Source organism: Amblyomma americanum, chromosome 1, assembly GCF_052857255.1.
Source record: "Amblyomma americanum isolate KBUSLIRL-KWMA chromosome 1, ASM5285725v1, whole genome shotgun sequence".
In the NCBI taxonomy this organism is placed as follows: Eukaryota; Metazoa; Arthropoda; class Arachnida; order Ixodida; family Ixodidae; genus Amblyomma; species Amblyomma americanum.
The window spans coordinates 32,267,693-32,290,528 of record NC_135497.1 but is presented as its reverse complement, the minus strand read 5'-3'; the positions used below and the strand labels follow the sequence as shown (position 1 = coordinate 32,290,528).

Genomic DNA, 22,836 nt, shown 5'->3' with positions numbered 1-22,836 from the left:
GATTTTTCGCTCCTCTCTGCGCCCGAACTAGACGAGCGGGAGGCGCTGCCGTCTAGCGCTATCTGTTAGGGCAGTGGGGTACATTGCGAGGAGATTTTTCGCTCCTCTCTGCGCCCGAACTAGACGAGCGGGAGGCGCTGCCGTCTAGCGCTATCTGTTGGGGCTGTAGGGTACATTGCGAGGAGGAGATTTTTCGCTCCTCTCTGCACCCGAACTAGACGAGCGGGAGGCGCTGCCGTCAAGCGCTATCTGTTGGGGCAGTGGGGTATATTGCGAGAAGGAGGATATTTCGCACACGGCCAACGCCGCCGACGCCGACACCGGCTTTTCTGCGACACAAGCTCCTTAACGCTGTCGCGTTAAAAAGGATGGATGGATGGAGTGGGATGGAATGGGATGGGATGGATGGATGGATGGATGGATGGAATGGATGGATGGAATGGATGGATGGATTGATGGGATGGATGGGATGGAATGGAATGGAATGGAATGGATGGAATGGAATGAATGGATGGATGGATGGATGGATGGATGGATGGATGGATGGATGGATGGATGGATGGATGGATGGATGGATGGATGGATGGATGGATGGATGGATGGATGGATGGATGGATGGATGGATGGATGGATGGACGGACGACCGGACGGACGGATGGACGGACGGACGGATGGATGGATGGAAACTTTATTCATCAAGAGAATCCGAGGCCCGCAGGCCGCCTGGGTCTCCGCACGACCCCCCTGACAGTCTAGACGTTCATGTGGTGTTGGTCCATGACGTATGCGGCCCGGCTCATTGCGATCTTCTGCCTGGCTAGGTACGCTGACCATCGTGAGGTCTCCCTGTCCTCCCAAGTTCGGAGAGGAACCGGACCGGCGAGGCCAGGGGAGGCCGGGCATAAGAGTATGTGGGTAAGGGTGGCCTTGGGTGGGAGCACAAAATGCATATTGGGGTACCGGCATAAATTTTGAAAGATTGGCTGGTGTAGGCAACGTTCCCGCCTGCAGGCGACGCCAAATTGACTGTTCTCTGGTAGTGAGGGATTGGTTGGGTGGCGGGTAGTTTAGACGCTGAGCGCGGGATTTTGCGGTGACATCTGCAAAGGAGTGCATAAGCTCCTTTGAGAAATCCTCCACTATGTCCGCCTGCGGCCGGTTTCTAGACCTTCGGGCTAAGGAGTCGGCGGCCTCGTTTCCGGGATTTCCCGAGTACGCAGGTACGCTGATGAGCTCAGCGCGTCGGAAGAGATGGCGGGTGGGCATGTGCAGCAGGCATTGCGCAGTGGGATGAACCCTGCCCGTGCCAAAAATATATAATGGCGGTTTTTGAGTCACTAATATTGTAACGGGCGTATGTGTATGCCAGAGCAATGGCTATAGCGGTGTCCGCGGCTTCCTCAGAGGTGGTGCCTGAAGGAAGCTCGAAAGTTAGGGGTGTTATGTATGGGTTGTGGATAACCGCTGTGGCTCTGTGCTCATCGCAGGCGGCATCCGTCCAAACAATATCAGGCTCATTCCAGTACCAGCTGTGCAGCGCTGCCGCGCGCGCCTTCCTGCGACCTTGGTCATGATGGGGGTGCATGTTCCTGGGTAATGGTACGACATATTAAAGTCTGAATGTGGGTGGGGGATGTTCTTATTGATGGGTTGTTTGCAGGGATAGTGATGCCTAGCTGACTGAGTATGCGTCGTCCGGTTCTGTAGCGTGTAGTCTATTATAATATCAAGATTTGTACGAAAACTCGTTTGGTCGGGGTGAATCATAAAACGGGACATTGAAGACGCCGACGATTGAAGGCGCACAGTCTATTATAATGTGCTTGTAAGTTGGCGTCGCGATGTTCATGTGGGGTGTTATGATCTCCGACTTCGAGCAGTTTTTCGTTTCTAGTGTTTTTTTTTTGGTAATTTAAGTGCTCATTTGTCTGTTTGCTGTCTGTTTGCTGTCTGTTTGTCTGTTTGCTGGACCTCACTGGTTGTTAGTTTCAGATATGGCGTAGCATAAAAAATTCGGCTGGGGGTATAGGCGCGCACTACGCGAAGGTTGTCCGCCTCTCTCAGCCCATGTGCGCGTCCAGCCACCCTTTGTATGAGTTGCCTGGTGGCTGCGATGGCCTTTTTCAGTCGCTTAATTGTGTCTCTGTTTTTTACATCCCGTTGAAGGTACAGTCCTAGAATGCGTACGGTATGAACCTGGTGTATTTGTCTGCTCTGAATTCGGATTTCTATGGGGGTTTGGTAATTCTGTACCTTAGGAGGTATGACGAGTAATTCTGAATTTTCTGGCCAGCACACTAGTCCGATTCTTGAGGTGAGTTCAGTAATGGTGTCTGCTGTCGTTTGTAGCGTGGCTGAGCTGCATAGCACTACAAACGCAACATGACTCTACAATGTAGAACTGCGCCCTCAGTTACGCTATCCAGAGATGAATGGCGAAATGTCTCAAACTGCACTGCTTTATTCACTCGCTCTGTAAGTCTTCGATTCCTGCATCAGAAGCTAGCCGAAAATGGGGAGCGGATATATGGGATGTGCTCTCTAAGCCTTACTGTCCCATAATTCACACTTGTAAATAAGTCTAACCGTCGGTCCTACGTGGTAGCAACAAGACTAGGGGTGCACAAATTACGTCGTTGTGCGACTGGAGGTCGTATGTAAACATAATGGTGGACCACTGATTTCAGCTGTGATATAATTGTATTTCGCTGTGGGAGGTGCCACCAAAAACTCACCTACATGTGCGTATATCAGTTAAAGAAACGAAAAAAAAACTGCTGTGCTTCTGAGGCGCCCTTTTCTTTATGTATAATTGGTAGTACTAACCAATATAACAAACCAAATTTAGATTATGGTCCAGAAAATCCGTTTCAAATTATAGAGCAAATTTTACTTTCTGCCTCACTCAGGAATTTCAGCTGTGTGTGTGTGTGTGTGTGTGTGTTCAATTTTGCAGCTGTGGCCTCTTCAACGGTGGATGGAGAGAGTGTCGCGCGGTCGACGAGCGGGCGGCCACTACGCAGCGCTGCTATTGGGAAGAACTACAGGGAGTCAGACATTTGAAAGTGAGCGGCGAGACTTGCTGTTTAGAAGCTACGTTATACTGAAAAGGCGACTGATAACTGGGTTCTTAAATTGGGTTCGGGTTTTTGTGCTATGAGAACAAAATTTTACGTCATAGAGTCTAAGGTGAGAAAAAGAAACGCCATCGCGTTGTGCCAACTTTGTGGTAACTGCCGATCATTCGATTTTTTCTTTTTACAAATCCAAATGAAGTGCAGTAGGAAGAGACGCTATTTTTGTAGTTTGGGCCCGTCCGTAGAGGAGCTGTGAAAGCCGGAACCTTGCACCTCCCACTGTGTAGCAGAATGTATGACAATGAAGTGACGGCATGAGTGATTTGCTCGCGGGCACTCGCTGATGCGGTCACCATGCGTTCGTAACATGCACTTCATCGAGAACCGATTTAGCATAATAAAACAACGAACAACACTCGAAAAATTACATAATCAACCCATTTGCTACATCTGCGCCAGCGGAAATTTTGTCGCATTTCGCGTTAATTACTTTGTCACTTTGTCATAATTAATGTAGTGCATCGTATGTTCTTTTTCGTTTTCTGCAGGAAACTTCGGCGGCCATGACATCTGGAAAAATTATTGGACAATTCGACACTGGTTGTTTAGAATACACTCTCATGGCTCCTTGCATTATCTGATTACTGGACCCAAAGCTTTCACGCTAGTGCATGAAGCCCTCTTTATCTCTTACATTACTTTAATTAGTCAGATTAGGAGCGCAACACATTCGAAATAGAGTTCAAATGCGCAATTTTTCATTATTTCGCGTTTCCTATTCACTTTTCGCCAGTTTTACATTTTCTATCATTGCGTTCTTTCCATTCGTGAACTGCAGTTTGGAGTGCCAATCCTGCTTTAGCTTCTGGTGGCTCTTTTAATGTTCTTAGTGCTTTATAATGTTTTATTATCTTTTATTTGTCTTAATTGTTGCATTTTACTTTCTTTTAATGTTTAAGTGCCGTCGAGGGACAGCCCTCACGCACCCACGATTATGCCGCCGACAATCGTGCAATAAAGTGATCGGAAAAATGGCTTTATCATAACTGCCTCCCAAAAGAGTTCTCAATACCTTGCATCTCTAACTGCCGTATTCACAAACGGGCCTTACCTTTACCTTACCTTCACTCGAGAGGCGACTTTCGTAAAGGTTACCGAAAGTGGAAGGTACGGGAAAGGCGAAGCCGCGTTTCAGAAACCTACTTTTCGGCGTCCTTACGGACAGCGCCCTTAACCGCGGAAGTAAGAGGCTTGGTTGCGAGGCTTAAAAAAATTAAAGCTTCCGTCATTAGTGCTTGCACTCATCACTTTTTTCTATCCCATATAAGGTAGTTAAAAAAATACGGGAGATACATTTATTAGGCGAATTTAGGAAACTTGGTTCTAATTTTGACGCACGTTTTTTTATCTAGCCACAATGATAGCCAGCCGTCGCTATAAGAAGCTTATTTGAGCCGACGTCCGTTTTTGTTTATTTTCGTGTGCCTCGTGTGTTGTGCGTGTGCTTTGTGCGTTGTGCTTGTGCGCTTGTGCTTTTTGGTTGTTTGTGTTTTCCTATTTTAGTAAATCTAGAATTTAAGTTTTCTGTATATATTATATTGAATTTTACTGCCTGTTTATTTGTTTGTAACACGTGTAAGCGGAGCAAAAAAAAAGGAACAACGTTTACGGAGAGCGAGCGCCGCGTCCTGACGGACTTGGTAAACACGCACAAGTCTTTGATCGAATGCAAAAAGAGCGACGGGGCCTCCCTGGAGAGAAAGAAGACCTGGAAGCTGCTCACTGAGCAGTACAACTGCCGCACCGACGTTCGGCCCCGCACTGAGGCCCAGCTGCGCAAGTGCTGGGACAACTTAAAAGAAAAGTGGCGAAGAGCGAAGGCAGCAGACGTGAAAGCCATTTTCGGCACAGGTGAGGTCTGCTTTCATTATTTTGCTTGGTAAAAAAAAGCAATTGCTTGCTTTCTGCCTCCATCATCGTATTTAATTTTGTCATCTTTTGTGGTTTCTGCGAAGCAGCCTTCCGCAACATGGATGGCGACGTGAAAGCGATGTCAAGGAACAACACACGCACTCATGTTGTACATTTTCTGGTCCCGTTTCGTTGTTCATATTCTGGCGCCGTTCTTGCTCGTTTCGCTGAAGTCATTGTTTTCATGTGACATTTGCCTCGTTTGTAGGCGCTCGAAAATTAAAGAATATTCAGTAACAATATTGCCTAATTTCTGTGCCCTTTCTCAGGGGGCGGACCGCCACCACCCAGCCAGCTGGACGAAGAGTTACACCGCGTTGGAGACGTGGCGTCCCATATGGGAACGAGGGTACATAACCCATTTGACACTGACGGCAGCCACTACAGCAACAGCGGGCCTTTGCAGTGCACCCCGACCGTTGGCGCACTGCTGGAGGCGACGCAGTCCGAGCCACAGGCGGAGGCTAATGGTATGATTCTTGCTTGTGTACTTTTAAATATATATCCGATTATACACTCCGGCGTGAAAGCTAGGCAACAGTTTAGGGCATGTGTGTATTGGAAATATCACTCATAATAAATCTTAGAAGTTTTTTAATCATTTCTCGCGCAATATTGATTGTGAATAAAACGTGTCAATTCACCGGGTTATTCTGCTGTGTCAGCCACGCAACTGAAACACAAATTAAGCTGTGAGCATGGGATGCGCAGGGGTCATGTTATTGAATCGGGAAGTAGGAATAAAAATTGCGGTCACACTTGCTTAGCCGGCACCAACTTTTTAGCCATCATCCAACAAATGAGAGCATATGACTGCATAGTTGAACTTCCTGCACAGTGAGCAGGAGCAAGATAAGCCCTGCATATTGCACGAGATTTTAACCTCAGCATGGCCATGTCTTTATTCCTTAGCCTTTGAAAAGACAAACTCCAGCATGCCTTGTTCAGGCGGCCTTCCACTTGCTGTTACCTAGAGCATGGAAGTTTAGGGATGAACGACTGAAGATGGGATCTTGCAGCCTCATTGGGACTGAAAAAGAAAAGGCAGAACAGGGACAAGCAGTTTCTAAATTTGTTGCAGATATTTTGGGATTATGTTGCTCAGTGCAATTTACCTGCCATAATAATCTGTGCTTAGCTGTGTGGTTTGCGGAGTGAGAGAATTGTGTTACTGTAATATCATCAAGTGCTATGCAATATGAATGCTAGCTGCGTGCTTTGCAAATATCAACATTCCCAGCCTGTACAGGTTCATCTGTGTACTCTATCAGTCTGATTATGCCGACGCTTGTGTTGTCATATTCAGCTGTCCAGCTTTGCCTTAACTTTTTTTTTCATACTACTCAAGATGACAAAAAGAAACATACCACCAGATGTTTGTTTCCATCTTGTCTTTTGTTTCCTACCTTTTCTAAGCCTGTGTAAATTTTTCTGGCATGGAATTATTTAAAAAGTGCCAAATAGTTGTTTATGGCTTCTAACATACAGCTGCTGCTGCTGCTGCCTTACGGCGAACATGACTGCTGTTCTCTGTGCCTATGGCTACACATTCTGAATGCAACATTCTCATGCACTCAAGATAAGCTGGCATATGTGTGGCATTATGATGCTGTGCACACTACTACATCTCTTCTTGGATTGTAGTGTGATATTTTATTGTTATGAGCACAAGACTGATAGTTTAATGAAACATGTTTAATTTACGAACAATTCTCCAGAGTTCGACTTCCCGTGGTGTCGAGCAACGAAAAACAGTCAAGCTGAAAGTGGCGAGGCTGCTGAGGTTGCGGAGGTTGCCCCAGACGACCAGGAGGCCTACAGCAACCAAGACCTGCAGGAGCAACAGTGCAGCGACGGAGACCACAATGCGCCGATGCTGGCCACCACTTGTGAAGTCATTCTTCCTGCTGCACAGCCGGCTGGCTATCAGCGACGCAAGGCTGCGCCTGCCCCAAAAGAGTCTGTGTGCTTGCGACAGAGCTGAGTTCCCGTCTTGAGGCTGTGGTAGCAGAGAGCAAACGAAAAAGAGAAGAACATGTGTTAAGAGTGAAACACATGAAAGCAGAGCATGAGCTGCACATGAAGCATACAGTGGAGATGCATGCACTCTAGAGTGCGAACAAAAAGGCTAAAATGCAACTTTTGCAGCTGAAAATTGCTTTGTTGAGGAAGGAGCTGAACAAAGAGTAACAATAAACACATTGTTTCTTGAAGGAGCGAGTCTCATTCATTCATACTACCTAACATCATGGAATCGCAGCGCTAGCAGACAACGACACAGGGAGGACACAAACACACACTTGCGCTGAAACTTGCGTCGTTTGTGTCCTCCCTGTGTCCTTGTCTGTTAGCGCTGCGATTCCATGATGTTCGATCACCACCAACTCGCCCAGCAACATACCCTTCGTATTACCTAATTTTGTGTAAAGTGGTGCCGAATGTTGCTTCCCCTGCCTCTGGAAACACTTTGCGAGTCCAGAGGCAATGATTGCAGCTCTGGTTGAGGCTGTGGCTGCCGAGAGTTGCATGTGTTTGTGTGCAACAGAGCAGGAGGCATTTCCTCTGTAGCACGACGGCGGCCAAAATAGTGCAGTGCAGCACAAGCTGTTATTACGACTGCAGACATCCTGGTGTTGATTTGAAGCTTCATGTCCAGGCACAGGAATCTCCTCTTCCATATTCCAAGTGCCCTCTCCACAGTATTCCTCGTCTTGATCTGTGCCTTGCTGTATCTAAATGAAAACAAACGTTCCATAGGTTGAGAGCACCTGTTATGTTATTGTGAGGTCATATATTCTGCCAAATAGTTTCTGCTTACCGGTACTCTGGGCTGCCTCTCTGTCCTGATATCATGAGTTAAGGCCGGCACGCATACCTCATGTCGCCGAGAAGCACTCTTGGGATGGTTACTTCCACGTAGCAGAACCTTGCACGGCTGTCATGTGTAGACCCAGGCCAGCTCGCCACCACATCAAAAAAACTCCATCTGAGGGCCTGTTATTGCCTGCAGAAAATTTGCGAAGAAACAGTGTCGCAAACAAATTACACACAGCAATTCCTTTCCATTCAAGAATATTGCAGCTACATTGAACAGATGTGCAATTTGCGCATAGCGTTCTCGTAACAGCTGTCTACTTTATGCCGTGTACACCCAATTTACTGAGCCTTCACTTTTCTCATAATACCTTCTTGTCACTGTATAAATGGGCTACAAATGGGCAGCGCTAAACTCGTCGCGCCTCCGCTTCTGCGCCTTAAGAGGCAGACTCGTGCGAAAGGCAACTAAGTTGCACAATAATGCATGAAATTATGCACAGCACCTAGTACGAGGCGCGTTTAGGTTGCTGATACGCATATATAACCCACTTGAACTTAAGATTTGCTTTTATTTGTGACTAAATGCGCGAAACACCACACGCTACAGTGGCACTCGCCGAAAACTAGCTCCTCCTCCTCCTCAGCACGCCGGATCGACTCTGAATTTTTCCGCGGCTTGTAATGACTCATGCATTTTAATTTCGATAGCTAAGAAATGCTATAGCTATAGCTTATGTTGGGCCCGCGGTGTTTAGCACTAAGCATTTTCTTTACCTATACGCTAGCTTGGAACAGCCTTAATGCGCCACGTAGAATTTTGTCATGATAACGAAAAGGTTAATAAACGCGCTTTGGCGCGAACAGAATAGCTTCGCCCGGCGCTGCTTTAGACCACGCAGCCGTCGCCGCAGCCTTCCGCACCGCGTGTTAAATTGCGAGCTTCTCGCGCTGTGCTTCGCAAACGGTGGTCTTTATGCAGTCTCATCCGTGCGCGATACAGAGTCGGCGGCGGAGAAGCACCGTAAGACAATTGCCAGTCGACGGCCAGACGAGCAGCGGTGCGTGGTTTGTAGCGTACTAACTACTACGATCAGAAGTGCACTGGAAAAGAGGCACAACATTCCCCAGCCTTGTTGTCCGCGGCGGCCAGACGGGAGAGTGTACTGAGGCACCTGTACTTCTATCATCTGCGGGCCCTTCGCCTTTTCTCCTTTGGGAAGCATTTGAGAAACTATGCTGTCGGAAAAAGAGAGCAAAAAGGTAATGTGTCCGCTGTTTCTGCCCATTTTTCATGACCTACACTGCGAGCATTCTATTAAGCGGTGGCGCTGCATGCCGCTTCGAAAAATCATGTTCTTGGCTGTGATACTGCGCATGAATGTTGTGCACTGCTTATTACTTTTTTCAAGAATAGCTGGATTTTGGGCTTTTGCCCAAGGTTACTCGGGTGCTGAAAAAATTGGTCCCGTGGTGTCTTTCTATCCTTTCATAGTGCTATATAAAGCGGCACACTGGGACTAGAGAACTCGGGAGATAGTAAAGGCATATAAGATGTGAGGATACACATGTATCCTCTATGCCCTACGTTAAGCGTGCCGTTCGGGCGGTTTGTGAGGGAGGGCACTCCGCCGCCCTCGCTTCCTTTCGCGCCCCGCGGCGACGCCGCCATGAAGACTTTCGTTTTTTCCTTCGTACAAAATCGCATCCCAGCATTCGGCCTGAGCGTTCTTGCGCGCGCGCCGTTTCCTGGATTACAAGCGCGCTGTGCGAACGACGCCTCTCCCTGTGTCCGCGCTCGCTCGCGGTCGCGCCCCCGTGAACACTCCACCATGGAGGTGCAGGTGCAGGGAGAGATTCTTCACCCCCGCGACTATGACCCAAGGGACTGGACTCACGTCCTTAGTGCGCCTGCCCGCTCCAAGGACCTCTGTACGTCAACAAGCCAGGAACCCGCAGCGCCTGCGAGCGGTGCCGCCATCTCACCTATACTGCACGCGCTGACAAGTCGTACCTGCAAGCAACGCGCGCAGCTACGCAGCGTTCGCGGCAGCAGCCGCCGCTCCCGGCTGCTGAATGCAAGATCATATTCAGGTCTCGAGGCGGGCTGCAGCTGGACCTGCTTCCGCCCCGTCTACTACAGGAAACCATCCTCCAAGTGGCGTCCCAGCTTCAAGAACCAACGCGTACCCAAATAAGGGTTCACCCAGTCAACAACACCTGCACTGTAAGCACGCCCCTACAAGCTGACGCACTCGCGCTGGTTCGCGTAACACAGATGCAGCATCAAGCCAAGGACTTCGCAGTCGCAGCTTATATAGCACCACCGGACGGAGCGGTACGCGGAGTCATCTCCAATGCGTACTGCACGGAATGAGACCCCGACAGCTCTCCTCCAGGAAATCATCACCGGCAACCCGGAAGCCCCATGCGTCGTGGACGCCCGCCGAATGGGGGCCACGCGTTCCATTCTAGTCACCTTTCGTGCTGGACCTGTACCACGCGCCATTCTTATGGAGGAGCCCTCCACGGGTGTACACCGTACCGAGAGCATATAGACGCCTGCACGAACTCCCGCGTCCCAGGCCACCGGGCGGATGTGTGTGTTCACCCAAGATCTCATAAATGTCCCCGCTGCGGGAAATCCCATCCCAAAGAAGATGTGCCCTCATGTACCCCCAGCTGCATTCTCTGTGGAGGCCCACATATGACCGGCACTGGGAACTGTAAAGCACGGGGCCCTAAACTAGCGTCCCCGAAGAACGCTCTCTCTCCTCTGTCTAAATCGCGGCTGTCTCGCCGTGATCAACAAAGCACAGCCAACGAACGCAGCTCGACGGCTTCCCGGTCAAATTCCAGAAACCGACAGAACAGCAGTAAAAACTCCTCATGTCTCACTTGGGCAGACCGCGTTTCCGGCAACACCACCCGTCATCCCCCGCCACCCCAGTCCTCCCAAGAAGATTCGAGAGACCAGGAACTCCGGGCCTTGCGCGACGAGGTAAGCCGTCTCTCCTCCCTTTTAAGAACCCCCACCACTTTTCTGCTTACTCAACCCGCACCACTCTCGTTAACCCGACCTCCCCATCCACAGACACTTCGAGCATCCCTCCTGCAAAGAAGCAGCGCACCTCAGACGCCACACTGCCTCCCGTACCCCTAGAAATAGACGCTAAATTCGCTACACTGGATGTCAAATTTGACCACAAACTCAAAGAGCTAGACGCCCGCCTTGAGGCCAGATTCAATCACCTTGCCGCCACCCTCACCGAAAAACTTGAGCAGCGCATGGACGCTATGCTTACCAAGGTGATGGAGCTCATGGAACATAACCTTACCCATCGCTTTACCCAAATACAGACCACCTCCACTCCTCCCCATACCTCCGCAAGCACAAACCCCCTTTGCTTAACAACACATACCAATTGACACCCGTCTCACTCCCCTCAACTGCCCTACTCTCCAATATAGAAGGGCGAAACACTAATTTTCTCCCTATTTTAACTTGGAACTGCCGCGGTTTCCGTGCCAAGCGCGCACCTCTGCAACTTCTCCTTCCCACCCGCATGCCCACTCCCCATATACTTCTTCTCCAGGAGACTGCACATCGGGCAACCCTCCCCAGCTACACATCTACACACTCAGACACCACTAGCAAATCTAGGGCGTCCACACTCATCCACCGCAGCCTCATCTATAAAACTCATCACATCACGTTTGAGACACCCTGCGTGATCACTGAACTTATACATAACACACATACACTTTCTTCAGTCTTTATAGCAAATATATACCACCCCCGTCCCAGCCGATGGCCTCGTTGGAATCACTTCTGCGAGAGCTACACCACCTAGCAGGCAAACATCCTCTACTAATCGGTGGGGACTTCAACAGTCAGCATAATAACCGGGGATACACAACCACGACACATCGAGGTCGCAGGCTGTGGCTGCTCCTGCAGAACCTCCAACTCGCTGTTCAGAACACGTTTCAGATGCCCACGCGGATCGGCAACAGTGTCAGCATGAACACCAGTCCGGACCTGACGCTGAGCCGCTACATCCGTGGTGTTACCTGGAACAGAACTCAACATACATTGGGCAGTGATCATTACATTATACAAATCACTGTCCCGTAGAAACCGCCCGTCACTCCTATACAACACATAAACTGGTTAATTGGGATGCACTTCGCGCTGCACGCACCGCCCACCCAGACACTCCCATCACAGACATCGACGCCTGGGTGCAATCACTCAAGCATGACGTTCACCACAACACGCAACACATTGAAACGACCACCGAAACCCCTACCCTGGACACACGCATAGCCTACCTCTGGGAGGCTTATCACAGCCTCTTGGAACTCTGGAAAGGCAATAAATATAACAATACACTTAAAAAGCGGCTGGCAACGCTGCAGACACGAATCCAACAACACTCGGAGGAGCTCTGCCGATCCAACTGGGGACAGATATGTGACGGCATCGCCGGAAACCTGTCCAGCAAACGCGCATGGCAACTCCTCCGACACCTCATCGACCCCACAAACACCAAATGATCAACACAACACCATGTGAAACGCCTCACACACCAACATATTGACGATCCTGAGTCCCTCATAAACACACTTCAGAACACATACACCTCTCCGGGTGCCCCCACACCTCTACCCACCTACACAGGACCAGCCAATCCAACACTCGACACAGGCATCACTGAGACGGAAGTAAGAGCGGCCCTCCTGACTCTCCGTACCAACTCCGCACCTGGGGCAGACCAAATCACAAACTCCATGCTCCGTAATCTGGACGACCAATCGATCACACAAATTACGCAATACTTCAGCCAGTGCTGGGGGGAGGGTATCCTCCCGCAGTCCTTGCGCCACGCGAAGATAATATTCACACCCAAACCCAAAAAAACACTTACACTTCAAAATCTTCGCCCGATTTCGCTAACCTCATGCCTCGGAAAGCTCCTCGAGCATGTTTTGTTAGCAACACTCACAACGCACATGGCGGACAACAATCTATACCCGCATAGCATGGTGAGATTCCGCCCCATCTGTCCGCACAGGACGCCATGCTGCAACTCATACATGACATTTTCGACCCGCTTCTGCCTGGTCACTCAAAGACAGTCTTAGCTTTGGATCTCTCCAAAGCTTTTGTTCGCATCGAACATCAGGCGAACATGACTGCCCTATCTCCACTGAATGTGGGTGCGCGCACCTACGCCTACATTCAAGCATTCCTTACTGACCGCACGGCTGAGATACATTTTGGCCCTCTCTCTTCCCACTCCAACACGCTTCAGAGTATCGAAACCCCTCAAGGGTCCGTCCTCCCCCCCTTCCTATTTAACATCACCCTCATCCCCCTCGCCCGAAAATTGGCAACTATTCCTCACCTTAGGCACACTCTATGCCGACGACATCACACCGCCGACCACACATGGCAGCGACGGCGACATAGAGAACACCTTACAGGAAGCAGCCACTCTCACCCAAACTTATGCACAGAACATCGGACTGTCTTGTTCCCCAGAGAAGTCCGAACTGCTCCTTTTACATAATATTACTGGTGAACAGAGAAATTTGAATTTGGCATGGAACGAAGCGTATCTACAAAGAAACAACTGGATATCATTAAAAGCATAAGGCACACGCGAAAACTAACAAAAAAGCCGTAAGGAAATGCGGCCGATGTCCGTAGCTTCAGAGACATCACAAATGGGGCTGTGAATAAATCGACTACAGTAGATCACGCCACCATTCTTTGTATTTATTTCGAAGATATTTGTGCTGTGCGATGTCAGTGGGCGTGAATGATCCCCTGGTGGTCGAAATTATTCCGGAGCCCTCGACTACGGCACCTCTTTCACCCCTCTCTTTCCTTCTTTCACTCCCACCTTCATCCCTTTCCTCACGACGCGATTGAGACATCCACCTGCAGAAGTTAGACAGTTACTGCGCCATGTCTGTTCCTCAGAAACCACTAAAAAATAAGATATTTGTGGGTTTTGATAAGGCTTCGCACCCCACGCGCGCATAGAGGCTCACACGCAGGCTACACAACATGAAGATGCGAGATCATAGATCGCGGCAGTTTGTCCAGGCCAATGGTGACAATAAAAGAAAAGAAAGGAAAAGAAAGAAGGGGAACAAATTATAAAACCAGTGAAAGGGTAACGTCGCTGCTCAATACTTTTTCTTTATTTCTTACTACACGAAAATGTCGACAATGGGCACAATACACAGCAGTGTAGTCTTGGTGCTGGCGTGCCTATCACTGTTGTATTGCCGCGACGGGTATGTGACGCGGTCCACCAGCGCAAATACCTAAACGTGAAATGACTCGATGATTCGTGCCGTTCTCCCTATCGGTCGGCCGCAAGTAGGTGGTCGCCCGTTTACACTCTCCAGCCGCGGAAGCTATTTCGTTTCCCATCTTTCCACATCCGGACCAGCATAACAGTAGAATCCCTCACGCTGCGCTCGCGGCGTCGAGCTGGGCCTGCTTTGCTGCTCTTCGCGCTTCCCCGCTCTCCTAATAGTGGGGAGAAAGGGAAAGCAGTCCTGCGCTTTCCTGGCTCCCCATCCTCCCGTCTCGTCGCACTCTCGTGGTCCCGTTCCCGGTGCCATCGTTACAACGACGCAGACCGTCTGCGCGCTCTCATGTTGATCCCTTCGCTTTCAACTTCACCGCTGCATGGCGCGGAACCGAAAGATCAGTGAACTCTTTTCGACCCTGTGCGAGTACTGAGAATAAGTTCCCAGAAAAGAGCCGCCGGACACCGCCAAACCAGTTGGCGGGCGCTCGCTTCTCCCACGTGACTCTATACCAGTGCCTTTTATTACTCCCGCGTGGAAGAAAAAAAACAGCGGCGGCGGCGGTGGAGTCCGAAGGAGTTGCCGAAGGTGCGGAGAAAGTCGTCAGTCGTCTGCTTGCGTTGCTTTGCTTGGCTATTATCGCAGAAAAAAACAATGCGATCTCGCAAGCGGTGGAAAAAGTTTGAAGTTAGTTGAATACCTTTGCGCAACTCCGCAGTTTTTACAGCGAAACGCCACTCGTTCAGCACAAAAGCATATTTATACGAATATAGAAAGCTACTATTAAAGCGCCGCGCGCACTCCAGTCACTTTATTCTGGCCAATATGAACGAAATCAAACATATGTAGGGGGTAATGAACTACATTATCAATACAGGAATGATTTTCTGGGGCTTGCTAGATTGGTCTTTATAGCAACGTTCGAGAATTGGGCTAGCAAAACAGTTTGGAGAATATTTTACCTGTATCGGCTAATACACATGCAAATTTTCAGATTTTTCTAGATAGCAGAACTTAATGAGTGTCTGAAAGAGATAAATCCTTCATGCTAGTAACATTCAATACCGGATCGTTTTGCTGACATTCCTGTCGGTTTTATGCATTCAATTCTGATATGCATCTTTGTGTACAACCATGTCTATCGCAAATGCTTGTATTTTACAGTTGTGTATTTACCGTATGTGGTTGGACTTAGCCAATGTTTTGTTGAGTAAAGGAATGAATTTTTCACCTACGTTTCTCACTCTCTCTCTCCTTGTAAATAGAACAGGTTCCCAGCTAAATGTAACCACGTTTTTAATAGTTGAAGGAGTGTCCTAGGCGCGTAAAATTGGTTCAGTACTGCTGAGGGTCGTGTAACCTACTCTGCAGTATCTATTCAAGGCAAAACTTGAGTTTCGGTCCGGTGTGCGTATATGGCATTGAAGTGACCTTCGCACTAAGCGATTTCATAGCAACACACTGAAGAAGTTGGCGCGGGAAAAGCGAGGACAAGCGAGACAAACAAAGAAGAGCGATTGTCTCGCTTGTCCTTGTTTTTCCGCGCCCACTTCTTCAGCATCAACATCAACCAACTAGCCCAACTTTCTGTTCTCATAGCAACAGCTTTAAGTCAGATGACAAGCATATTTGGACTATGCCCAATGCGATGGTGTCTCTAAATTAGACCCGGGTCGTTTCCGAAATGTTGCCCATCCCACCCCCGAAATTTGACCTTCATTGATTTGGACCGAAATCTGTTTTGTGGCTAATTTCAATGTGCTCGATACGATGGCAGTCTCTAAATTTTATCCGGGCCAGCCTCGAAATTTGACTTCGGCCGATTTGGACAAACCATAACTGAACGTTCAACCTTAGTGAGCGTGCAACCACCATAAGTGAGCGTGCCCGACACGATGACGACCTCCAAATCTGGTCCGGGCCATTGCTAAAATACTTTCGCTTGACCTTTGGTATAACCATAATTAAACCTTGCCTAACTTTCTTTTTCTCACTGCACAGTCGATTAATTAGTTTATAATGACTAGCTAGCTTTTTGAAATATTAACTTCTTGATTGCAGCAAGGTACCGCCCGAGTAATTTTTTTTCTTCAAGCTCTAAACGATAGCGCGAGAAATCCAAATACACAGCAGTGGTGCTACTTGAGCGCAACAGATGCATATTTAATTATCGTATATCCCTCGGCCAGTGGAAACACAAAACTCATCGGAGACTCGTTTACCTCGAACGCCTCGTATATTGCCAAATAAAATAAAACACCGTCGTTCGTTCTGTTTCTTGGTAGCGGGCGCTTTTCAGGGCGCAAGACGCGTGCATTTCCCGACGGAGAAAATAAAATAAACGGGGGGGGGGGGGGGGGGGCGTACTTCTTTTGCGCCCGCGCACCCACGCACCGGCGCATCGCCACCGCCGAAACCGTGATATGGAAGCTGTGACGCTCGCCAGCGCCATCTCTCGCTCGCAGAAGCAAGCCGTGGGTCACGTGAATCGATTTCGAACCAGGTTGAGCAGTAGTTAAACCTTAGACAATGTTTCTATTCAAAATTGGTGTAGTCACTTCAGGCAACCGCACAATGGAGTCAAACATTCCTGTCGACTATGCGGATCTCTTTACTACACAGAACGCTCAAAAGTGCACTAGTATTCCAAAGAAATGCAGAACTTTTTGCTCCACTTCGTGAGCGCTTGAGTGTAAGCTGCAAGAAATGTCCCTGTATCTCTCATGCTGCTTTAATCTTCAAATTAATATTTGCATATATACTTGACCTTCATTGGAAAAGAGCCAACATTGCAAGGGGAGCTTACAGCATCCCATTCCTACGTCGTAATTGAGAGACCAGCTGCGGATTACTTAAGCATAATAATAATAATAATAATAATAATAATAATAATAATAATAATAATAATAATTGGTTTCTGAGGAAAGGAAGTGGCGCAGTATCTGTCTCGTTCGACACTTGAACCGCGCCGTAAGGGAAGGGATAAAGGAGGGAGTGAAAGAAGAAAGCAAGAGCGAGGTGCCGCAATTGAAGGGCTCCGGAATATTTTCGACTACCTGGGGATCTTTAACGTGCACTGACATCGCACAGCACACGGGCGCCTTTTCGTTTTGCCTCTGACGCAGGAAAATAGTAAATATTTGTGAAAAAAAGAAAGTTATGTGGATAAGCTCAGCTAATCCATGATATACAAAGCGAAAGATGTCGGCGTTCACTGTGTTCATTGGCGTTGGCATTGACAATTTTCTAGATGGCGATGGATTTGAGTAATAATAATAATAATAATAATTGGTTTTTTGGTGGAAAGGAATCGGCGCAGTATCTGCCTCATATATCGTTGGACACCTGAACCGCGCCGTAAGGGAAGGGATAAAGGAGGGAGTGAAAGAAGAGAGGAACACATAGGTCTGTAGTGGAGGGCTCCGGAATAATTTCGACCACCTGGGGATCTTTAACGTGCACTGACATCGCACAGCACACGGGAGCCTTAGCGTTTTTCCTCCATAAAAACGCAGCCGCCGCAAGGAAGGGCGCATAACTGGCTCCCTGGGTATGCGGACGCCTCATTCGTGCTTCGATACATGTGGCGGTGATGAGAGAGATGTCGCCTGAATTCATTAGCGCTGACAGCGTTGTGGCTGGCATGCTGCACTGCAGCTGTAGCTATGCCACAGTGTTCATTTGGTGATCAATCACTCGCGATCAACCATTAACTGTTTGCCACCTCCCAGGGCGGCAGGGAGGGCGCGCTGCTTATAGAATGTGCGGCGCGCAATCAAGGCAGGCTTTTGCTGTTGGACATGAACGCCACGTGCACATGAACGTGAGATTGAGGTCTCCACTTACCAGCGGAGCAGATTGTGCGCCTTTGCTTTCATGAAATTTAACGGCGTTTGCGAAGTTGTCAACGCCAATGAACTCTGTGAACGCCGTCGGATCATTTGTTTGGTTTTTGAGGAAAGGAAATGGCGCAGTAACCGTCTCACATATCTCGGCGGACGCCCGAACCACGTCGTAGAGAAGCTTTTCGCTTCAAAACTGCTATTGCCGCCCTCAGCCGGCTGCAATCCACCGGCCGCGGTACCCCACTAGTGCGGGACATTCGCTCGCGCATCGAGCGCCTTGCGCAGAGAGAATGTGCCGTGCGTGCACAGTGGGTGCCCGGTCACTGCGGCATCGCCGGCAACGAAGCTGACGACCTCGCGACCACCGCACGTCAACTATTTCCCAGCGATCTGCCCCATGCGCTGGAGGACGTGCGTGCGGTCATCCACGACCATCTTCGAAAGCAGCACCCCGACCCACGCATCGCAGGAGGTGAAGGCATCGACAGCATTAACGGCTGTCGCGCACTTACGCGGTCGCAACGTGCAATGATCCTCCGCGTGCGCATTGGCTGCGCGTGGCCCGGGGAACGACGGGAGCATCACGGAATCGCCACGATTAATGCGTGTGACGGGTGCGGTGCAGTGAAAACACTAGACCACCTGCTCCTTCACTGTGCCGCGTATAGGAGGTTTTCCCTGAGGCTTATATCATTTGGGCACGCTGAGGGGGTCTAGTTACTGCAGGGATTCGTGAAAAGACGAAGCGCATGGAGTCCTCACTTCCTTGTATGCTGTCTGTTTTGGCCGTCATCTTTTTACGAAAAGCCAGTTGAGCATTCCTCCTACGCAGGGCATTTCTGCGGGCGCCAGGAGAGCCGCCGCATGCGCCCTCGGCCTTACCGCGCACTGTAGAGATCGGAAGCCGCGCTGTATCGGCTGCTACTAATAGTCACCTTTCCCTCGCCCCAAAACCAATATGCCAGTAAGTTCATCATGCAATGTTTAGGGCATACGTCGGCACACCCACTCATGAGTGCACTCATATCGCCTCACTTACACTCACGCCTGTGAGTGTGGGTGAGTGGTTGTGAATGTGAGTGTGAGTGGAGGTTAGTGTGGGGGCGAGTTAGTGACTGTGAGTGTGGGTGGTCATGAGTGTGAGTCCGAGTGAGTGGATGTGAGTGTGAGTGGCCATGAATGTTAGTGGATGTGAGTGGAAATGAGCATCAAGGAGCGGATGTGAGCGTGAATAGAGAAGTCGAGGAGAGTGGTTGTGAGCGGACTTGAGCGGACGTGATTGGACGTGAGCTGTGAGTAGACGTGGCAGCGAAGTTTGTCGCGTCTGCTTAGCTATTTTCATGTTGCTGACAGTTAAGGGAAGCAAATATTCACTGCCGAGGGCGCTCGAGACAGCATAAAGCATCATGCCGGTGTTTCTTTTTTTACAACCGAAGCAGAGGATTACGCTGGCGCGGGAACGGCAATCCTTCGTTGCTGCTCTCCTTGCTAGTTCACCGTTGGCGTGGGTGCAGGCCCTTCGCGATGCAATGAGCCGCTACAAGTTGTATCAAACCCCTCGATCGAATTTCGCATTGCCACTGCCAGAAAGTAGGTGTCCCTTGTCGCGCTTCCTATACGGTTCGAGCTCATAGGTATACGCAGCGTTCCAATGCTTGCTGCAGAAACAACGACTGTCCGCTTCTCGGCAAGCGTAAGGTGGGATTTCCAATACTGCAGTGGACGCTTAGGTTTTTCCTCTGCCATGGCGTGTTCATTGTAGAGTTCTGCTCTGGCCGTATTTTTTTATTGTTTTATTGGGTTGGACCCATGCACGCAAAGAACCTGGGCCCGAATTACGGAACTCACTCTAAAGTTATAGAGCGTGACGTCATAATGACGACACCACGATGTCATGGTCAGATGTCAACGCGTGACGAAACGCCGAATCAACCACTGACTAGCAAGGTGCCACCCCGGAAGCATTTATTTGCACGTCAAGCAACTTATTTACACGTCGATGGGCCGTATGTTAACGTTTCTTGAAAACACGCAGTCAATAATATTAATAATGCTTTATTTTTTGAAGAAACTGCATTTCACTTTCAGCAGCATGAAGCAAAACAAGAAGTACTTATAGTTTTGCAATTAAATTGTTTCATGGGTAACTTTTGTCGCCATGAGGGCACGCTGGCAGAAATAAACAGTGAACATGGCGGCTTTCGGGAAAACAGCTGATCCCGCGGCTAGTTTCTGCTTTTTTACTCGCCGTCTAAAATCAAGGTACTGTGTGGTTGTACCAAGTGCACGGAAAAATTTGATCGAAGCCAGTGAAGGCCACGGATCTCCAGAAAAAAACTTGCAAAGAATGCCGGGTCTGAAAATTGACGAAGACATCTTGCCGAGGTAAGTCTGTGTTATCGATCGGCGCTTGACAAAAGTGGTTTAAGGGTGACAAATGCCAAGTATGTGACTTTGTTGTGTTTTGTGTTGTGTTGTGTTGGGTTTAATGACACATAAGCAGCTAAGGCTATCATGCGCCAGGCTCAAGGTGTATGAACACTTTTCTGTAGGTGGGAGGAACATGGATATGTGATTTTGGTTCTGTTTATTTTGGTTCAGGAATTACAAGACCACCACGGTGCACTGTTGTTCAAATTAAACTTTGTTTGGCCGCATAAACGTCTGGCACACAAATGAATCAGTTGGTAACGAGCAACAAACAAGCAAAGCGGTTGGGCGCCCACTAACAACCTTGATAGTTTTCATTCGTTCTTAATTTGTGTTGCTACAACGTAGCGCACGCACATGTCCCTGTATACGTACCAGCCCCAACCCAAGATGCAGGCAATGATTCTTCCTTGCTATTCGCTGTTTTCAAAAACGAAACAGAAACACTCTTGCCTGCTTTACCCGCTGTTCGCTGCGGCGAGTCTCCGCGCGGGAATCCTACTCTCGAAATAGCGCTTAAAAGAAGGATGTCGAGCGAGCGGCAGCTCATGCTAATAGAGTTTATGGAGAGCCATCCGCTCTTGGCTTCAACTTCAGCCGACTTAACACATACACAGCAGTTGAAAAGCGCAAGCTGCAGGGCGAGCTCGCCTCAATGCTGAACAAGGAGGGGCCGGCCGTCAAGACCGCCGACGGTTGGCGGCACCTTTGGCATGTTCTGTGCTGCAGGAAGAGGGCAGAATTGGCCCGTTTAAAGCAAGATGGCAGGTGAGTCTATAAGCACCATTATGTCAAATGCCGCTTGAACATGCCTTGTCGCATCCTACCGCAGGCACACCGGAGTGGGTTTGCTGGGGGGGGGGGGGGGCAAGTAGGCAGTATTATCGCTCTTATAGACACGGCCAGCGCCACGGGCCGTCGTTCTTCGCGGATCAGTCTATTGAGGTGGGTATGCACCGTCGCTTGTAAACCACGATGACGTTATGGGCAATTGAGGCATTTTCTGCGGGGAAGAACGTTTTTCCACTCGTGCACGAACGTGCGGCGCTATAGCTTCTTGCAAGAGGAGGACCAGCAGCCCGTCGCCGATCGTCTCCAGCAGCACCTCGCCAGTCTCTTTCAGCAGAACGTCGCCAGTCGGCACAGGTGACATTACCCATTCTTGCAGCTGCTTCAAGGTAATAGCACTTGAAGCAGTAGACATATAACTACAGTAATATTACACTATCCACAAAACTGTGTGTGTGGCCTTGCCACTTTGTGCAGAATGTTTATTTCTCTTGCAGTCAGGTTGGGATATCTCCTAGTAGTCTGACGAATGTGCACACGAAATATAGATCTACGCGGGACGCGACCCTATCTTGGTTGTGCAAGCAACGCTCATGATAATAGATCAATCTGGCTTCTATCTAAGAACGGCGAGACGCGTCAAACTCACTCCCGCGCCGTCACGAGCGTGTGTCGCCGGCTCATGCCATGTTATCGTGGTTTCTTCGGCGCAGCCGACTGGAGCGGGCCACTGTCTGACAGAGACGCAACGCTTCCAAGTCCTGCTGTGCCAGTTCGCGCCTGCGCGCTACGCTCAAGCGGACGCATTCAAATCATAAGCGTCTGCACTCCGCCAGAAAGCGGAAAGCGAAGAAACATCGCAGTAAGAGTTGGGCGGCACAGTGATCTGCAAGTGGCTATGGATTCACGAGATTCTGGCTAAGACCCTTCCGTTTACCATTTACATCATTCAACCGCTGCATTGAGCGTGGCTACTTTTTATTTTTCGTCGATATGCAGATTCTATTACAGATTGTGTCCACTCTAGCAGCAACGAAGCTTAATCTCTGTGTGTAATTTTTTTGACAGATTATGCCAAGTAGCTCCGCAAATGCTGCGTCAGTACTGAATCTTTCAAAGAGCCGAGAAGCCTCAGGAAAGCACGGTCCGACAAGCTAACCTGTGTGAAACGTCGACCAACTCTTTCACCAGCATGTTCAGGTTAGCGCCTTGAAGTGCGACGCTCCGACGTCATGCTAACTGATTACAAACAGCCCATTGTGGTTCCTCTCTTGCAGTATGTTCGTGCCAAGAAGTAGGTATTCAGGTGAGGTACTCAGGAGCTGAATCAGTACCAACTCACCCACTCGCCAGCCTTGCTGATGTACTTAGGACCCTGACTACGCCGAGATCTCTTGCTAAGGCTAAAGAAACATTATTTCTAAAAGTCTAAACAAGAGGTTCCAAGGGGCCAGATCGACATAGGCATTCCAATATTACTGTTATGTACTATCGCGCTCAGTATGAGCTACACCGCGCGAGCGCATGGCCGAGCGCTCGGCACGGTTGTACAGTGGCGTCGATCGCGCCGCTTTTTC

The 22,836-nt window shown here is 49.3% G+C and overlaps 2 protein-coding genes across 2 annotated transcripts in view; one reads left to right on the top strand and one right to left on the bottom strand.

The window, feature by feature from the left end:
- The window catches only part of LOC144115043 (uncharacterized), a 56,290-nt gene extending 52,430 nt beyond the window's left edge, over positions 1-3,860 (top strand). The window contains exons 13-14 of the mRNA XM_077649169.1: positions 2,957-3,065; positions 3,626-3,860. Of these exons, the coding sequence (XP_077505295.1) occupies positions 2,957-3,063 (107 nt within the window). The 3' untranslated portion in view covers positions 3,064-3,065; positions 3,626-3,860. The remainder of the gene's footprint in view (positions 1-2,956; positions 3,066-3,625) is intronic.
- LOC144125662 (atrial natriuretic peptide-converting enzyme-like) overlaps positions 1-22,836 on the bottom strand; it is a 996,499-nt gene that overhangs the window by 387,055 nt on the left and 586,608 nt on the right. The window lies entirely within an intron of this gene.